Source organism: Enoplosus armatus, chromosome 15 (assembly GCF_043641665.1).
Source record: "Enoplosus armatus isolate fEnoArm2 chromosome 15, fEnoArm2.hap1, whole genome shotgun sequence".
NCBI classification, from domain to species: Eukaryota; Metazoa; Chordata; class Actinopteri; order Centrarchiformes; family Enoplosidae; genus Enoplosus; species Enoplosus armatus.
The window spans coordinates 22832109-22850587 of NC_092194.1; the positions used below are offsets into that span (position 1 = coordinate 22832109).

At 48.3% G+C, this 18479-nt stretch overlaps 1 protein-coding gene across 2 annotated transcripts; it reads right to left on the reverse strand.

The window, feature by feature from the left end:
* Positions 1-424: 424 nt before the first annotated feature.
* arid4a (AT-rich interactive domain 4A) lies at positions 425-17433 on the reverse strand. Of its 2 annotated transcripts, none has more exons than XM_070920011.1 (25): positions 17400-17433; positions 16300-16350; positions 14372-14482; positions 13660-13725; positions 13379-13469; positions 12339-12418; positions 12098-12195; positions 10869-11001; positions 10653-10732; positions 10499-10575; positions 10210-10391; positions 10051-10123; positions 9542-9636; positions 8759-8856; positions 7959-8196; positions 7237-7451; positions 6674-6835; positions 6516-6591; positions 5471-5693; positions 5190-5252; positions 3486-5090; positions 3046-3150; positions 2590-2742; positions 2325-2471; positions 425-2095 (listed from the first exon to the last, which is right to left on the reverse strand). In XM_070920011.1, the coding sequence occupies exons 2-25, from the start codon at positions 16303-16305 to the stop codon at positions 1992-1994; spliced, it is 4281 nt and encodes a 1426-aa protein (XP_070776112.1). In that variant the 5' UTR covers positions 16306-16350; positions 17400-17433; the 3' UTR covers positions 425-1991. The 2 variants fall into 2 exon arrangements, with proteins under 2 accessions (XP_070776112.1, XP_070776111.1); XM_070920010.1 differs by having other exon boundaries at positions 6510-6591.
* Positions 17434-18479: the final 1046 nt, after the last annotated feature.

Here is an 18479-nt window from a genome sequence, read left to right on the forward strand (position 1 = left end):
TGGCCAGGAAAGCCACTCTGATCAAGTAGGACCCCCCTCCACCAATCCTTCCAGTTACTGCCATCAGGGCGACGATAGATCATCTACAGGCTCATGTTCCCTCTGAGACCTGAACTGAGCTGAACTCAGACCCGTCAGACACTGAAACAGTTTTAGGTCCGTTTGTTTAAAGGTGTATTAAACGAGCATTTCTCATTGTTGAGACTTGTCAAAGGAAAATCTCTGATCAAGTTATGTTAGCTTAGCTAAGCAGCTGCTGCGGCTTCATCAATCTGAACCTCTGACTCTCCGAGGGGAAGAGAAGAGGATTTCACTAAACGTTGAACATGTTGACGAGGAGCACCTGAACGGTGCCTTCCTGTTTTCTCTCTGAGGTGAGGCGGTCTCAGTTTGGGAGGAAGATCAGGATCAGGACTCATGGAAACATATTTAAAAACTTTATTAGAAACAGAGAGCTCTGTTTATTGTCCACACAGTTCCAACATGGCTGCTGTTCTCCGGAGGAAGTGTGTGTTTCTGTATTTACAGTCGTCGCTCTCGAAACGCCGCTAGCAAAACACCACATAGAAAAAAAAAAAACAACAACTGAGGAGTTCATAATACAACAGTACAAACAGGCTTCTCTTAAAAAATATTATAAATCATTCTTTACAGGCGTGTAAAATGTAGTTTTCAAATACATAGTGTGGTTTTATTCTTTTCTTTACTCAGAACTTTTATGTACAAAACAAAGAAAAATGTTCCGGAGCTGAAAACAGCCGTCTGTCGCAGCCACACACAGAGGAAACCACAGAAGAAGAATCAGGGAGGAAGAGGAAGAAGTGCAGCAGAGATCCTCCAGGAGCGAAGATATGGAAGACCAAATCAGCCAGAGAAGAAGACAACGGATGACCAATATAAGGAATCTAAATCCTATAAATCTAACAAAGTCAAAATGAAGGTATTTAAGACGGCGTCACAGATATGATCCAGAAGTCATGATGTCTACTCTGATGAGATTTACTGAGTCACAGCTAGTCACCACTGACAGACAAAAAGAAATCACAATGAAGTACTGAATAGAATTAAAACTATCCAAACTTCTGCTGAGGAAGTCATTCAAAGTGATCAGAGTCTAATTTCAATTTATTCAATCAAATTAACTGAGTCACAATCTGTAAACCACCAGTTCATCCCAATGAGGAGATTTACATTCCTAACTTCATCTTTTTTTCTGGCATTAATGATCTTCCACACACACACACACACACACACACACACACACACACACACACACACACACACACACACACACACACAGTTCACTAACTGAATAAATAAGCTTCATTTTAATTATTTTACACAAAAACAAAAAAGGTTCATCACTACAAATATTTCATTTTCTCTCCCGCCGTGACGTCAGAAACTTTTTGGATTTTTTTGTTTGTTTTTACCAAAATAAAAGCTCTGATTCTATATAAAAAGGCCCAAAACACTCACAGCAGGAAGTCAGGAAACTTATTTTTATCTTTTCTTTAAAAAATTGTGTCAACGAAAAAGAAAGAAAACATTTTGCATAATGAGCTGTGCTGCGTCAGGAATCTGTTTCCTGTTTCTGTTCCACCTTAAAGGAAATTCACTAAACCAGTGACCTCTGACCCCCCCCCCCAAAATAACCTGTCACATTATTTTGAAATTAGGAGACACACCAAAGGTGGGAAATAAAGAAGTGCTCTGTGGCGGCTGAACAGACGGCAGATTTTTCGGTCACGTTTGTCTCCTGAAACAGGAACTCTGTCCATAGGTGAGGGGGCGGGGATAAGGTCAGGTGGTACTGCCCCCCTCCCATCAGCCACTGCGTCAGTCAGAGCTCAGACTTGGAGGGAGGTTTTTATTGTTTTTTTTCCCATCATGCCCTGAGAGCTGGCTGAGTGGGCGGAGTCTGTGGCAGGAAGGGGACGGGCTGAGCAGGTGATGATGCGGGAGTGGGCGGGGCCTGGGTAGGCGTGTCATCACCTGCACTCCACAGCGACGGTGTTCTGAGTGGGCGAGGCCGAGGACGGACTCATTCCTGTGTCCGAGGAGCCCGACGAGGTGGACGCCGTCGTGTTGGACACTGAAGGAGACAGAGACACTTCTTCTGTTAGCGGCGCTGACTGATTCCCTGTTAAACTGTTAAACCATCAGACAAATACTTCAACTAGCAAATCGCTTCAGTGTTTTGTCCCACAGCCGGAGGGGACCTGGTCTACAGAGGACAGGTTCAGAGGAGTCCTGTTCTGTTCTGAACCTCTACGTTAATACAAACTACTGTGTGGTTTCCCAGCATGCAGTGCGTCTCCCACCTTCTCTCTCCTTCTTTTTTAGTCTCTTCCTGCGTCTGTCGATGGACGCCACCTCTGACTTCAGGGTCATGTAGTACTTCCTGATGTCCTGCAGCTTCTCCTGCAGGAAGGAGATCCTCTCTGTGCTCGACATGCTGTCCAACTCATCTGAGGGAGGGGGGAGAGGACCGGGTTATACCAGCTGTTTCTGCTCCCACAGACAGACAAAAGACTAAAGACAGTTGGACCCTTAAAGACACTGAAGTCAACATGAGGAGTCACTCACCGAGCTGGAAGGTCCACTTGTATGTCCTCTGAGGTGACAAGTTCTGTTTGTCTTTGCTGTGACAGGACGGAGACGACAAACCAGGACAACGAGACTTCTGAGACTTCTGAGACAGAGACACACGAGACTGGTCCTCACTGTCACTGCTGTGACCTGGGGGGACAGAGAGACAGAGAAAGACAGAGAGAGAGAGACAGACAGAGAGATTATTTTTAATGACCTATTGCTAATGAAGACCAGGAGACGGGTCTCTGGACTGAACCACTCTGTGCAACAACACAGCTGTTCACTGATGGCAGTTAACGAGCCGGGCGTATGGATCATGTCATATCTAAGTAAATTAGTAAGTGGACCTTGACATTGTTTTGACAACTTCTGGCTCCAAAGTCAGGAAACGCCTCACCTCTGTTAACTCCGCCCATCACCTGTGACATCACACACACACAGTCTGCTCACCTGCTCCGTTCTTCTCCACCTTCCCAGGTGTCTGCGGTCGCTTCTGGTTGCGTTTCTGTTTCTTGGCCGTCGGACTCGAGTTACAGTCCATCACCCTCTTCTGACCTGAGGGGTCAAAGGTCACACAGGTCACTCACTACAACTAACCAATCAGGCTCTGTCCAGGCAGTGGGACTACAGGAGACCAGGCGAGTCCTGGTCTGGTCTCAGAAGGGCTATGAAGTGTGGAATGTGCCAATCCAAAGATTACCAGAGGACTATGTGGAGCTCTGACACGTGAACTAAAGTACGTCGCCTGGTAACCACCTGATACAACGTGATGTTATCAGTGAACTGTTGCAATGTCCTGAAGCGGACCAGCAGAACCCCTTTATCACGAGTCACATGACAGCCAGTTACCTGTGGCACTGTTCACACCTCATACAGGTCTCTGGTCTTACCTCTGTCTTTGGTCTCCTGCAATGACAGCAGGGAGGTGGTGGAGGAGGAGGCGCTGCAATCAAACCCAGGGCTGGAGTCTCCCTCCTGCTCCCCCCTCAATGCTCCTGTCTCCTCCTCAGTGGCGCTCCTGGCTGGGTGGAGCTCTTCGGGGCAGGGGGCAGAGCTGGGAGTGGCGGCTGGCAGGAAGGGCCTGACCTGAGGCTGGGGGAGGTGGGGGGAGTGGAGGGAGGTGTGGAGGAGGTTAGGCAGCGGGGGTGGGGCATGTTGTGGCTCCCTCATCATCAGGAGGAGGTGCTCTGGGGCAGGGCTAGGCTTCTCCTTCTCGTCCGGGTCATCCAGGTCCACCTCGTGGCAGACCAGTGCTTCTGGGCCGATCTGTGGCTCCAGTTCCTCATCGGGGGGGGCGGGTCCCAGGGCCTCCACAGTCGAGGGAGACGTCCCAGCATGCACCTCAAGCTCCTTTGTGGCTCCGCCCGTCAGACGCTCCTCCGACACCTCCCTCGGTGTCTGCTCCACAGGGCAGGGCCACTCCTCTGCCTTCATCACTCCCTCGCTCCTCCTCTCTGACTCCCCCCTGTGGAGAGGTGAGGGGAGGGTTTTTGGTGAAGTTCCGGCAGCCATCTTGGGCAGGGCAGGGGGGGTTTTGGGGGAGGCGGCCTCCTCCTGCCTCCTGTCAGGACGGAGCTTCTTGTCTGCTGCTCGCTGCTCTGCTGCCTTACGTTTCAGTGTGGAGCTGCTCCTCTCCTCGGGTAACCCCACCTCCTCCTCCTCCTCCTCGGTGGCGGAGTCCGTGTCTGAGTCCACGGTGGGAGACTCAGGGGGGAGGCGCTGTGTGGGGAGGCAGTGAAGCACTACCATGGGCTCGTCCTGTCTCTTCAGGATGCTGCGAGGAGGAGACGACAGCGCCCCCATGTGGGAGGGGCTGGCAGCAGGGGCGGGGCTGGGAGCACAGAGGGAGATTCTGGGAGGAGTTTCACATCCTGTCTCCCTGAGGTTGGCCCTGCGACCTTTGACCCTGGGGGAGGACAGAGGAGTGGACCTGCTGTCGTCCTCCTCTGCAGGGGCGGGTTGAGGGGAGGACACCTGCGACTGCTTCTCAGGAGAAATCTTGTTGATCTTGTCGGGGGGAGGAGACGTTCTGCGGGGGGACGTCTTTGTGAGCACTTCCTGTCCAGGAGACATCTTGTTTTTCTCTTGGACAGACGCCATCTTCATGACTCGCTCCTGCACCGCAGACGTTTTGTTCTCCTTGTTCAGGTGAGCGGGCAACATGGCAGCTTCTACAGCAGGCTCCTCCCCCTGCTCTGCCTCCTTCCTTTCTGATTGGCTCAGGAGTTTATCAGCTTTCTCCAGAGGCATGCTGGGACACGGCGGTGCAGTTGCGGCAGGCAGCTGACCTGCTGTTGCCATGGCGACAGTGTTGTCAGTGGCCATTGTGACACTAGTGTCCTCACTCGTCTCCTCCTTCACCTCCTCCTGCTCCTCCTCTGGCTCCTCCTCTGGCTCCTGGCAGGGCGGGGCTTCAGTTCTCCCTCGCCATGGAGACGGCTTTTTGTCAGTCGGGTCTTCTGATTCGCTGTCCTCTGACGAGTTCCCAGACTCCTCTGCAGGGAGACGGAGGAGTGGACTGGTTAGTTACTCATCACTAAACGGGACAGGAAACAGAAAACAGAAACAGAAACAGGAAGTAGAGTTGTTCTCACCGTTGGACGCTCGGTCAGAGTCGTACATACCCGACGTTCTCCTGGTTCTCCTGCGAGGAGTGTCTGCAGAGAGGATGACACGTCAGAGGACAGACAGCAGGACACACATCTGTCCTAATAAACACACCTGCAAAGTGAAGCAGCCGACCCCTCCTCCTGCATGTTCAACTGCCTCATTTTTGGTGTGAAAACAAGTCAATTAACTGATTAATCAATTGACAGAAAATGAGTTGCCAATGATCAGTTCATCTTTTCAGGTACTCATTATCGGTGTCTCTTACTGTCTCCGTTGGCTATGTTGGATGGCGTCTCCATCCTGATGCTCTTGCCGTTGGACCGTCCCTCACTGCTGGGTGTTTTAGAGACGCTGCGTCCTGCCGAGCCGGTGGGCGTGGTCCTGATCTGAGGACGACCACGCTTCGCTCCTGTAGGCTTCACCAGCATCGATGGCGTCTTCTCTTCGTCTTTGTCTCGCTCCTTCTCGGGCTCCTCCTTGTCTTTGTTCTGTTGAGGAGACAGACGGACACAGTGAGGACACGAGTTTTAGGTTTAAGTGCATCACCACGCAGCAACAACAGCAGCAGCCATGTTGTTGGATTCTGCAGTCTGCTGCTCGATGAGTCCAAGGAGCAACAACAACCAAGTGGTCGTTAAGACTGCTGGGATGTTACAGGGCAGGTAGATGTTAACATATTGCTAATACCCCATTGAGCCTGACACAGTGATACGGCCTGTCTGTCTGAGGCGGACCCTCCTCAACAAACAAAAAGAACAAACCGTGGTAGTAATAGTAATTCTCTGATAGGAGTGTCAGGAGACCTTCACTGTGCACACACCTGGGTGGTGAATGTGGCTTTCCAGGTGGTTGCTAAATCCGGTTACTAGTGTGAGTAGTGTTCAGTGTTTGGCTGGATGTTGCTAGGTGGTTGCTAGGGTGTTTGGGATTGTTGCTATGGTGATTCTGGGTGTTTGCCAAACGGAGGAGCTGCATGCGATAGTAACGGTCAAGCCAGGAGAACCTGAAGGAACCCTGAGGAAGTTCTGACCTCTAGTAGCTCTACCGCGTCCACGTGGGTCCCCGTTTGCTTTGATTCCACTGATCTAAACATGGATGGAAGTACTGAAGGTGTTCGTTAGACCTCGTTAGGATGCGGGTCAAGTTTTAGTGAGAAACATCGAATGTAAACAAAACTCTTGTCTGTCAAACGAACTCCGCCCCCACCCTCTGTCGCAGACAGGTAAGAGGAAGTGACATCACAGGACTTCAGTCCAGCATCGTCACTCCTCCTTCGGTGGGTCACATGACCACACTGATCTCACCTTCACCTTCTTCCTCTGTCTCTTCTTTGTTCCTTTCTCCACGGGCCAGATGATCCGATCGGCCTTCACCCACTCATCGTACCTGTGGATCAGACACACCTGTGTCAGGACAGCCTCCAACTCTACAAACATCTTCAAATGTGGTAAAACCATCAGACACTCACCTGACGTTCCAGCCAAAGTAGTGAACCAGGTAGAACTGCTCTCCGTTATCCACGTCTGTCTTCTTGATGTGAGCCTCATAGATCTTCTGAGTCTTTCCTCTGCCGTACTTCACCCTGACCTTCGTCCCTGTCAAAGAGTCATCGTCCTCCTCACCCTCACTCCTGACACACACACACACACACACACACACAGTTTAATTTCACAGAGACGCGCTTGTGCCCTGAGTCGAGTCTCTAAGGCTCCCAGGTTAGCAGATCATTTCAGTAGTTTTCAGCAGTGGAAAGTAACTAAGTACATTTACGTACTACATGTAATGTTAAGTAGCTAATTTTCTACTACTTCACACCTCGCTACATTTATCTCACAGCTGGAGTTACTGGTTACTTATTGTAACCTGTATTGTATTTAAAACGGGCTCCATCTCCAGGAGCTACAACATTCAAATACTTCATATAATTTAATGCATCAATGCTGATAATCCAACAATATAATACATGCAGTATAATGATAATAAAAACTTCTGTACACATTACTTATTACTAACCGTTTGTTTCAGTCTCACCTGTCTCCTCTCCTCCTCTCAATCTCCTCCTCCTCTTCATCATCATCCTCCTCATCATCCTCCTCAGAACCTTTCTCCGAGTCGTCCATTCTTCTGTTGCTGCGTCTTCTCATCTCCCTCTGCTCCTCAACGTTTCCTCCTCCTCCTCTTTTCTCTGGTCTGGAGGGCGACTCTCTCTCTGCATTCACCTGACTGCCCATACACCTCCTCCTTCCCTAAAACACAGATGGACAGACGGACTCAGTAACGGAAGTTGGAGTTGGACAGATGACCACAAACTAAGTTATTATTACAGCTGTTGTTGCATCGTGTCTCCTACATCTTCACGTGCACCGTAGAAACCAGGTTATTGTAAACCAGTTTACACGCAGCAGGTCAGTAATCAGCTTTCTCCTCCACACTAACCTCAAACACCACTAACTGCCATGTAAACAGGAAACAGGGTTTCTAATCACAGAATTCTATTTGAAGAAATCAGGTTTCTCTAATCCCAGACCCCGATAACAGAAACCAGGTTTCTGGAACCTTCACAGGTACGTTTCCTCATGATCCTGATGCACTTCGCAGATCAGAAAACAGTTCAGTTCACTCAGCTGTTCTGAACCCTGACTGATGGATACCAACACTGTCTTCAAGAGAAACACACAGACACTAAAAGAGGGACAGCAGCTCCATGTCAGCAAGATCCAGGAGGAGACCTGGTTCAGTGTTTGTTGTCTCACCCTCGGGGACGACTGTCTCTCCTTCACCTCCTCCTTCTCGCTCTCACTCTCGAACTCCGCCTCCTCCAGCTTGTCATCGACAGACTCCGCCTTCACCGGTGGTGAGGAGGACTCTTTAAGCTCCGCCCCCGTCTGCTTCTGATTGGTTGGTGTGGTGGGAGGGCGGGGGTTGTTGTGATGGATGGTCCTGAAGGTGATGGAGGCTGAGCGGCAGTACTCCTCAAAACCGTACAGGTACCTGATGACACAAATGACAGCGTCAACAAACCAGGGGGCTGATGGGAAACGGATCCAGAGAGGCCAGCCTGGTCAAAGTGAAGCTGACCCGGCACATTCTGAGGTAGCGAGGCCGCATCAAGTTATTACAACGAGCACAGAAGGTCATCTCCCCTCAGAACGGTGACTGCTGTTCAGCAACAGACTGACTGACAGAGAGATATTTACACATCTGATATCGACTGACCTGCCATCAGTCACCTTTTAAACATGAACAAACCTCCCAGGATCCTGAGACTCAGAAACACACTGATCAGGACTAGCATAAACAAATATTTGACATTTATTGATCAGCTGACAGATATATTGGCCCATTGATCGGTGCAGCTCCACTCCAGACTTCTTTCATGTGATCACTGGATTCAACATGAGGTGGACACACTGATCTGAGGTGTGTCTGGTCCTGGTCCGTGTCTACCTGGCTGCTGAGCAATGAGTGGACTTTGTGTCTGTGCTCAAAGTGATTAATTAACTTAACAGGACAGTCAGGTGGAACCAGGTGAAGGGAGCAGGTGTGTTCTTACTTCCTGTAGGCCGTCTTGACGTTGTAGGATGCAGCAGAGTTAAGGACGGGGATCCCCAGATCCATGTAGACCTGCTTCCAGACGGTCCCAGACTCAATCTACAACACACACAGAAGAACAGAGTCACATCCTGTCTCTGTCCTCAGGCTCTGCTCAGCCAAGAGGAAGTGACATCACGGGACTTCAGCCCCACATGCAAAACATTTCCCAGCAGGTCACATGACCCACTGAGCTCACGGAGAGACAAAGAGACAGACAGACACAGAAAGAAAGAGAGAGAGACAGAGAGACACACACAGAGACAGACAGACAGACAGAGAGAGATAGAGAGGCAGAGAGAGAGGCGGAGAGAGACAAAAGAGACAGAGAGAGACAAAGAGACAGACAGACAGACACAGAGAGAAACAGAGACAAAAAGACAGAGAGACACAGAGACAGACAGATAGAGAGAGACAAAGAGAGAGACAAAGAGACAGACAGACACAGAGAGAGAGACACACACACACAGAGAGACAGACAGACAGACAGACACAGAGAGACACACACAGAGACAGACAGAGACACAGAGAGACAGATAGAGAGAGAGAGACAAAGAGACAGAGAGACAGACAGATACACACACACAGAGAGAGAGAGACACACACACACACACACAGACAAAGAGACACACACACACACAGACAAAGAGACAGACAGACACACACAGAGAGACAGACAGAGACACACAGAGATAAACAGTGACAGACAGAGACAGAGAGAGAGAGACAGACAGACAGAGCTCACCTTGTGGCAGCCTCCCAGGTGAAAGACTAGCCTGAAGAGCTTGAAGAGGTTCAGGTCCTTATAACCCAACACTGGAGGCTTGTTGATGGGGGTCCCTGATGGACAGTGAGACAGACAGACAGTCAGACATACAGACCAGTGTCCTCTGCTGAGCCACTCAGCTGTTTGTTACTGGTGTTGTTGTGGCAGCATGTTTTTCATATGTTGTCTGACTGAATTAATAAATTCATCTAATAAATATAATTTTCCAAACTGTCACTATTGATTTTCCAGAAACACCAAACAGGTGTGTGGAGGTGAGACAGCAGGCAGGGTTTGACCTCCTGTCACTCTGAACTATAGACCCACCACAAACACACGCTCCCTGCAGCCCATTATGCCCAGACTCCCATAAACCAACCAGTACTTCTACACTGGACTATGGCCCTGGGGGGGGGGGGGGGGGGGGGGGGGGGCTGTACAGTGTGAGAGTTAGTTTCTCTACCAGCTCCAGTTAACCAGAGACTCACCTCTGTCCTCCATGAACTTGTAGAGCTGCTGCAGGAAGTGGTCTCTCTCCTCCGGATCCAGCTCCTCCTCCGGCTGGACAGACAGACACACAGACAGGTAAGCATCTCACCCCCCAAAGCAGCATCAGTCACACCTGGTCTCTCACATCAGACCCCCACCTCTTCCTTTATGTGTTTCTTCTTTTTCTTCTCCTCTTCATCCTCCTCATCCTCCTCACTCTCTTTCTCCTCTTCATCCTCATCATCATCACTGGAGGACGAGTCCAGAATCTGACTCATGTCCATCTTCCACACATCTGGAACCTCCCTGCTCCGCAGGAACATCTCAGCTGCTTCAAAACCTGGAGGAGGAGGAAAGAGAGGAAGCAGCAGGGGGTAAGAAGAAAAAATGTGATAAAAAGTTGTAAGAAAAGTGCCCAGGTGCATTGTGGGAGGTGTAGTGCCTCACCTCTCCTGCTGGAGAACTCAGACTTGGCACTGCCGATGGAGTTGATGGCGTGGACGTGTCTCCTTGCCACCGTGTAGCTGCAGGACAGGAAACAGGAGGGTGAGACACAGATGATCCGTTTCTGATCAAAGATCAATAATCAAAGTAAACTCACAACTTGGAGTCGCTGAAGGCTCTGACCAGACACTGATCCTTCTTCACCACCAGCTCATCATTACAGCTGGGAGACACCACCTGCAGGACACACACACCTGAGTGACTCCTCAAACACATCCACAACAGTGATCACTTTATACATGGATCAATAACATCATCAATATCTTTGATGATCAGAACAGATCAGTTTGTGTGTGTGTGTGTGTGTGTTTACCAGAGCCAGGTACCAGCTCCCAGGTTCATCCTCGTTCTCAATGCTACAGACTTTTCCCAGCAGTTCATCATTCAGCCTCCTCCTGTCGTCCTCCTCATCCTCACTGGACGAAGACTCATTCTCCTCATCAGCCCTGAGACAGACAGACAGACTCAGTATTCCAATTTATAGTGAACATCACAGTGACCCTGGTCTTCACATTGGGCCAGTGGAGGTGGGTGAAGCCGGTTCTGGTTCAGATCTTTTTGGTAGCAGCGTCTGGTCTTCAGCTTTCACTGGTTTCAATGACAAACACCAACAGAAGCTACAGCATTTTATTTATTAGGAATCCAGAATTGAATCCAAATCCTTTCATGTCCCTTATAAATTAAAATAAACTAAAGGCAAGAACAACTGAAACTCAAAGAGTGCAGATCATTAAGACTCATAATATCTGCAGTGAAGGCATCTGTCTACTGAATGGAAGTTATGATCATATTGATGATACGTATGTTTGACTCCAGTGAATATACAAAGTGATCAATGAAGGATTATCATAGATGTGTAAACAGGAACACGTCCTTGATTACTGTGTAAAGATGGATTCTTCCAGAGCTCCACAGAACGTGCTGCCTTTGTTTTCTCAGGTTTAGATGTGAAGCGTCTCTATGAGCTGAAACTCAGTGTCACGGTTAGCTCGGTGCTCCAACGCCTTGTTTACGGTCACGTGACTCAGAATGAGGCAAGAAGTGAAAGGCAGGACGGACGAGATGGAGGACAGCCGGACTGTGTCATTGAGTCATCACAGTCAACATGTGTGTGACATCTGGAGTCGCCCAATTCAATTATGGCTAAAAACCTATTGAGGTCACAGTGACCTTTGACCTCTGAGTGATGATTGACAGCTGTGATTGACTGTGGTGTGCTCGCGATTGGGTCGGACGGGTGTCTGAGCGGGACCTTTTTATACAGTGGGAGGAAGTGGAGATGCGTCGGCCATCTTTATGTACACAGTCTTGTTGTTTCCCATTAAACATCTCTGTGAAATTCTGTCATAATTACTGCATCAATTATGCAGTAAATGCGTTTTGTGAGGTCACAGTGACGGACAGACAGACGCACAACCTGAAATCCTAATGCCTACAGTCACAGCTATTGCTATATACACTAGCTACTGGCTACGTGTACTCTAGTTATCGCTGGTTCAACCAGCTTTGTTTGTACATGAAGCTTAAAAACAGCACACTCACACAGCCTGGGACGAACGCCGCCCACCACGGTTTGACTTCTTGCCGATGACCGGGGTGCCGAAATGTTCTGGGTTTGTCAACGGCAGCTGGTCCAACGTCTGAGAGAGGGAGTGGGATGATGATTATCTCTTCAAGACATTTTATGAAGATACTTGAATATTAGATTCAGATATTGTTAGAGTTGAGAGACTCTGGTGGAAGGGTACTGGCCTGAGAAGTAGTCCCTCTGTATGTGACTCACCTCACTTTCTGCAAAATGTCTCTCTCCCTTCAGACACAGGGACGTACGACGAAGAGTCTTCTCGTCTCCATCATCAAACACTGAAACACACAGACACACACACAGTTATGGTCCAGTCAGACTGAAATTAACTTCCCATTGACCCACTTCCTTTAGTCTGATTGAACTTTGACCTATGAAATGTCAAGTCTCTCTGATGTCGATGGGGGCGGGACTGCCAGCTCATTCAGGAAATATAATTTGTTTATATTCTTGTTTTATAACTGCAGGTGAAATAATACAAACAGCAGAAGAAGAGATGCTGATTGGCTGCAGAGAGTGATGGACAGCAACGTTGCTGACAGTAAAGTGTTTAATAAAACGCTGTAGAATTAGCATGTTAGCCATGTAGCTCCAGCAGTTCATGTTTACAACCCTACACACACCACTTCCTGTCCCCGCACCAGGCCAGTAAATCTCACCAGGCGGACTTGGGTCTGACTGGCATCAGACTGGATTTAAACTGGCAGGGGATTGGTCAGACAGATGTGACATCACAGGACAGCATCAGCTCATTGAGCGAAACCTTTTCTCAGCATCATCATTCCTCCCAATCACAGCGTCTCCAGTCTCAGCATCAGGGGACACCACTTCACTTCTATCAACACTGATCTCAGACCTGCAGTCTGACAGCGAAGTGAAGGTAGTGATGATGAAGACTTTCTTTTCAGGGTCACATTATGCCTGGGGCGGAGCCCTAGATTTGCGTGTGGCAAAAAAAAAATCTCAAAATGTAAATAAACACGTACATCGTTTGTAAAGACCAAACACTGCCTGTCTGTCTTCCTTTAAAGGGTCAGTTGTCCTCATGACTCGAGGCTCTGACGATCTCATGTAGTAAATTTGGAGTTGTGACTTTTGTCTGTACAAATAAAACGACTTGACAACACGGAAAACGTGTGCCCCACGTTTGGGCTTTTACATCTGAGCTCTCTGTAAAAACATTTAACATCAGCAACCAATCAGTGTGGACCAATCAGGAGGCCGGAACAAAGACTCACCCACGGTGTAGAGGCTGGCGTCTGTCAGCTTACCGATGACGGCCTCGCTGGATAAACCCTCGTTGGTCTTCACCTCCACAGTGGAGCCCACCTGAAGGACACAGAGTCAACGTCGTTCATCAATATATGTAAGGTTTATTTCACGACATCAAGTCTCTCAACACAGTTTTACTTAAAGGAATAGTTTCCCGTTTCCACGGCGACAGTGAGTGCAGAGAGCTGAAGCCACAACATCAGACACACACTCATCATCATCATCATCATCATCATCATCATCATACCCTCAGTGGTCCTTTGACCTGGTCGTCCTGCACCACCTGGGATGTACTTTCACCTTTCAGAGTCACCTGAGGACACAGTGAGACGAAGAGGATGAAGGTGAAGGATTTACTGCCTGACATGTGGACAGGATGTGGTGAGACAGAGAGCATGTTGGTCCTTCTGAGCTGAAGTCTTTTTGGACTGCATTTACTTACAAAGCACTTTATAATTAACCTGATTTGTCCAAATATATGAGACACACACAGTTACAGACGTCCTGTTCTTTCTGTCCTGAACAAACAACTTTTTTCTTTGGGAGGACATAAACCTGAAGTCCGAGGACAAACTCATGATCCACCTAAGCTTCAGACAAACTGTTGCTCTGTAACATTTTGATGATGAAACAGGTTCAGCCCCGACTCAGTTTGGACAGTTTGTTGAAGCCACGGACGAAGACAACACCTGTACAGTTGACTGTTGACTGACTGGCAGGACAGTTTGCCCTCTGACAGGACAGAGTCGACGTAGACTGAATAATGGACGCTTCACACTGCTGATGTCTCAGGTCTGATGTGGTTTTGGAGTCAGTCGCAGCTCAGATTTGAAATAGATCCAGTCTCACTGAGCCGAAGTGTTCCTCCACATGAATATTCTGCGAGTTCTGGTCGACCATGCCCAGGTCTAAACCTGGACTTCCTGTCTGCAGGTGAACCTCGTCCCTGCAGGTCTTACCTTGACCTTCACCATGCGTTTCACAGTCTTGATCTTGGCCTCACAGAAGGCTCCTCTGTATTTGGCACTGACATCCGTCCCGACTGTCAGGTAGGCAGGCTCGTCTGCTGCCTGAAACACACACACACACAGCAGCAACATCAGGAAATGCGCACACACACACACACACACACACACACACAGCAGCAACATCAGGACACGCGCACACACACACACATAGCAGCAACATCAGGACACGCATGCACACACACACACACACACACACACACACACACACAGCAGTAACATCAGGACACACACACTCCCAGCATGCACTGCAGCACACAGCAGAGGAGCTGCAGTGATTTGTAGCATAGTTAGCTGCATTAGCCGCTAACATTAGCCTCATGACAACAGACCTGCAGGTTAGGGTTACGGATGACAGACTGTTACTGTCACTATAAAGACCCAGGTCCCCTGACCGCAGGGACAGGAAGTCTGAAGGCCTTCAACAGAGAAATGTGTTTCCAGTGGTGCATTAGTGAACGTAACACACCTGACCAGGTGTCAACAACTCAAAGCTCCCCATGGCTGACGTCAGCAGCCTGGTGATGACATCATGCTGTAGTCAACACGGAGCCGCAGGCGTTACACTTTATTCTGTTCCCTGAGAAACAACAGCCCAAAGAGTGACGGCTGGTTTCAGTCTTAAGCCGTGTTCACAAGCTGTGTGAACGCAAATGTCCGAATCAGTTGAGCCGGACTTTAACCAGCTGCTTCGTACTTGTTCTGCTTGACTGTATATTGTTTACCTCACTTTCGTTGATATTGCGGATACATCTAAATACATGAAGTAATGACGAAAAAAAATCCTCCTCATGCTCCTCTGCCCAGGGTCCACCCTCGCCTAAACCAAACTGAGTCTGTCCAGAAGGTGAGAATGTGTCTGACATGGACCATCTCCTGTTGTGTGAAAGAGCAACTTCTTTCCTTGGGACAAAGTCTCAGCCTGATCCTTGGGACAATGGAGTTAATTTGAGAAAACTGACATATCCTGCCTGCTGTGTTGAGTTCAGGGAAACAGAAAGACGAGTAAAGAACGCCACATATCTGAATTCAGGATGCACATTTCTCCAGACTTTTACTTTGGAGGGTTCAGACACTGAATGTGCAAATTAAAAATGTTTTGTTGAAAATGATTCTGGTTCAGTTTCTTTTACTTTATCTGAGTATTAATGTTTTAATCACAGTTCAGACAGCAGGTCAGAGAGTTTAAACAGAGTTTAAATAAACCAGTCTGAATTAACCAGTCTGATTCGGCAGAATCAGTCTGTCTGTCCGTATTTTGTTCAGGGTTGATTAATGTATCCAGAATGTACTAGAATGTTTGAGGGTCCATCAGTCTGCACACAAGCTTGTTATGCGTTTGTGTTACTAGTTCAGGTTGACTGAAGGCCTGAGCTGGTCTTAGCTGGAGCTAGATCAAGTTTCTTCCTCAACTTAATCATCATTTTTACATTTAAGAGGAAACTCATCTTTAGAAATGATCCAAACTCTCCCTCGTAGTCCAGCAGAGGGAATATACCTAGTGCAGGTGAGTCTCAGAAGAAAAATACCTCAAAATGCAAACTGCCTGTTTGAGATGTTCAGTTTACTGTTGATTACATTTCTTATTGATAGATTATTTATAACTTTCTGTTGATCAGCTAATACATGAACAAACTGATCGTGTCAGCCCTGCTGAGTGTTATGATGTGCTGTGCTTCCATTGACTTTGATGAAAACAGTGGCTCATTACTGTGACACCAATGTGATCATCAATGCAAAAACTGATTAAATGAGAGACAAGAGAGACAACTTTAAAGCTGGATTTTCTGTCAGCAGTGTGCAGACGTTGAGCTCAGTCTGAGAACATGGTCTTCAGTTCGTGTCGCAGGTCAAACACTCACCTTCATCTTTCCGGCTATTTGAGGGAGTCCAGCTCGAAAGATTTTAGATCACTAAAAGACACAAACAGGACGGGAATTGTGATTAAAGTTGCCGATAGAACAGAGGACAGACAGGGAGAGAGTGTGAAGCTGTCCTGGGGTAGTAAAACACTGCTAAGCTAGCCGACTAGCCACTCACTTGTGTTAGCTCAGGCATTCTTTTCTGGCTCGGTGCAGCCCCCTCCCTCCTCCCTGCCCGGATCAGATGAAATATGTGGCACAAACAGCTCACACTAACTTAGCTAGCGACCTTTATCTCGACTAAACGTGGAGTCGCCGGTTTCAGCGGGTTGTGGATGAAATATCGGCGGGTCGTTGAGCGGACACCGAGCGGCTGTGGACCAGGACGAAGAGCGCGGCCGGAGAGGAGCGTTCCTTCCCGCTCCGCTCCCAGCTCCACTGAGTCACGTCGCCATCACAGCTCGCCATGTCAGCTCTGCTAGCTCGGCTAACTTTACCCCCCAACACACACACACACACACGCGCAAAACCGCTTGCTAGCGACCAGCTACTGGGGGAGAGCACCGACCATATATAATCGAGTCCCGACACGAGTAGTCCAAAAAACGGTGTTTGCCGCGGGGAGAGCGGAGAACCAAGGGGGGTTTCACTCTCCAGTCCCGAGCTACATGTAGCTAGTTGGCTAACTAGCGACTCAACTAGCTAGTTTGTGGATCATATGGCGATTTAAACCGTCTGATAACAGCAGAAGAGGCTCGACTAGTGTCAACATTCGCTCCCGTTTCGAAGGTCAACTAAGTTTCTATCAAACTAAATAAGAATGAGTGACATTCGACGGAACAAAAACTGTTGTGGATTTATTTATTTAATAAGTGGTGTTCCACAAAGGCGCAGAAGCTTCACATTTCTTCACTGCAAAAACAAGCCGACTGCCGCTGCCATTCAATTCACAGCCAGCTCGATACAACAACGACTAACTGGAGACCTCCGGGCCTCTCCGGTGACATCCACCCAGGTTTCTGTCCCCGACCTGCCGCTGATTTTAACCGTTACAAGTTTTACTTTGGTTCAGGACAGAATGTTAAGATTTTTATACTTACATTCACGGACGCGGTTGCTTCCCCTCTCGCTCCGGTTGCAAAGCGATACACGAACAACAAGCTGTTGAGCCCCGAGCTCTGTTTCCCGGCACGCGATTGGCTGGTGTGTCAGCGATGGTGACAACGGAGAAATCTGATTGGTCGAGCGATTCTTCGATTGTAATAGGACATACTTCTTCTGGCGTCACTATTGGTCGATACGAAAGCGGCGCCACGAGGGAAATGACGGCATCTGGTGTGTAATTGTCCAATCAGTGGTGAGTTCAAAAGAAAAACCAGCCACTGGAGATCGCGATTGGCCTCGCGCGGTTTGATCCCAGCAGCGGCGCGTCACTATAGGCTGAGTGGGCTTCCTTGTCTGTACCGACACTCAAGGAAGCCCTGCCCTAATACGTGCTGACGATCTGCACACCAAACTCCATTCAAAAATCTTAAGAGTTAACATCGCCTTGTTTATAAAAGTTAATTATATGTTGGAAACCATCATAATTTATAATATATTTTCTCATAAGCATCTGTTAATCTACATAAAATCTAAACAACTACACCGGTTTGCATGGTTTGCCCCCGCGTTCCTATGCGAAAACTATTTGACCGAAATGACCGGAAAGAGAGGTCTAATACTGTACAAAAGTTTAATTTGCATTTATATACGCACTGCTTGTCGCATGACAGGTATGCCGAGTTTAAGAGGTGCTATTGTGGCTTTGCGAAAGGTCATGTTTTTTGTGCTATTACATCAGTAACTCGCTGATGACCGCTGTAAATATTTAGTATACAGTTTTTTTAAATGAAGTTTGGCGATGCGGTTTCCATCTGCGAGACAACGTCACATATCAGGGATTGTGTTGAAACAGGTTCTACAACAAACCGCTCGACTGAAGTTTTTACGACACATTCAGTAAACGACCTGAACAGAAGCATACAGATGAAAGTCAGACGATAAATACACATTTTAAGGAGAATCACGGGAACAAATATCGGTTCTATTTGAAGACAGTCTGTTTATGGCGCCGTTTGTTAAGAGCAGGAGTGGGCGGGCACATCGGCGCTTTTACGTAACAGGAAGAGTGACGATAA

Coding starts and splice junctions, on each gene's coding strand:
- arid4a (XM_070920010.1), bottom strand. Junction 11,002..12,097: donor CGGCGTTCGTCCCAGGCTGT/GTGAGTGTGCTG, acceptor TGTCTGTCTCAG/GGCTGATGAGGAGAATGAGT. Junction 8,197..8,758: donor GTCAAGACGGCCTACAGGAA/GTAAGAACACAC, acceptor TTGTGTCATCAG/GTACCTGTACGGTTTTGAGG.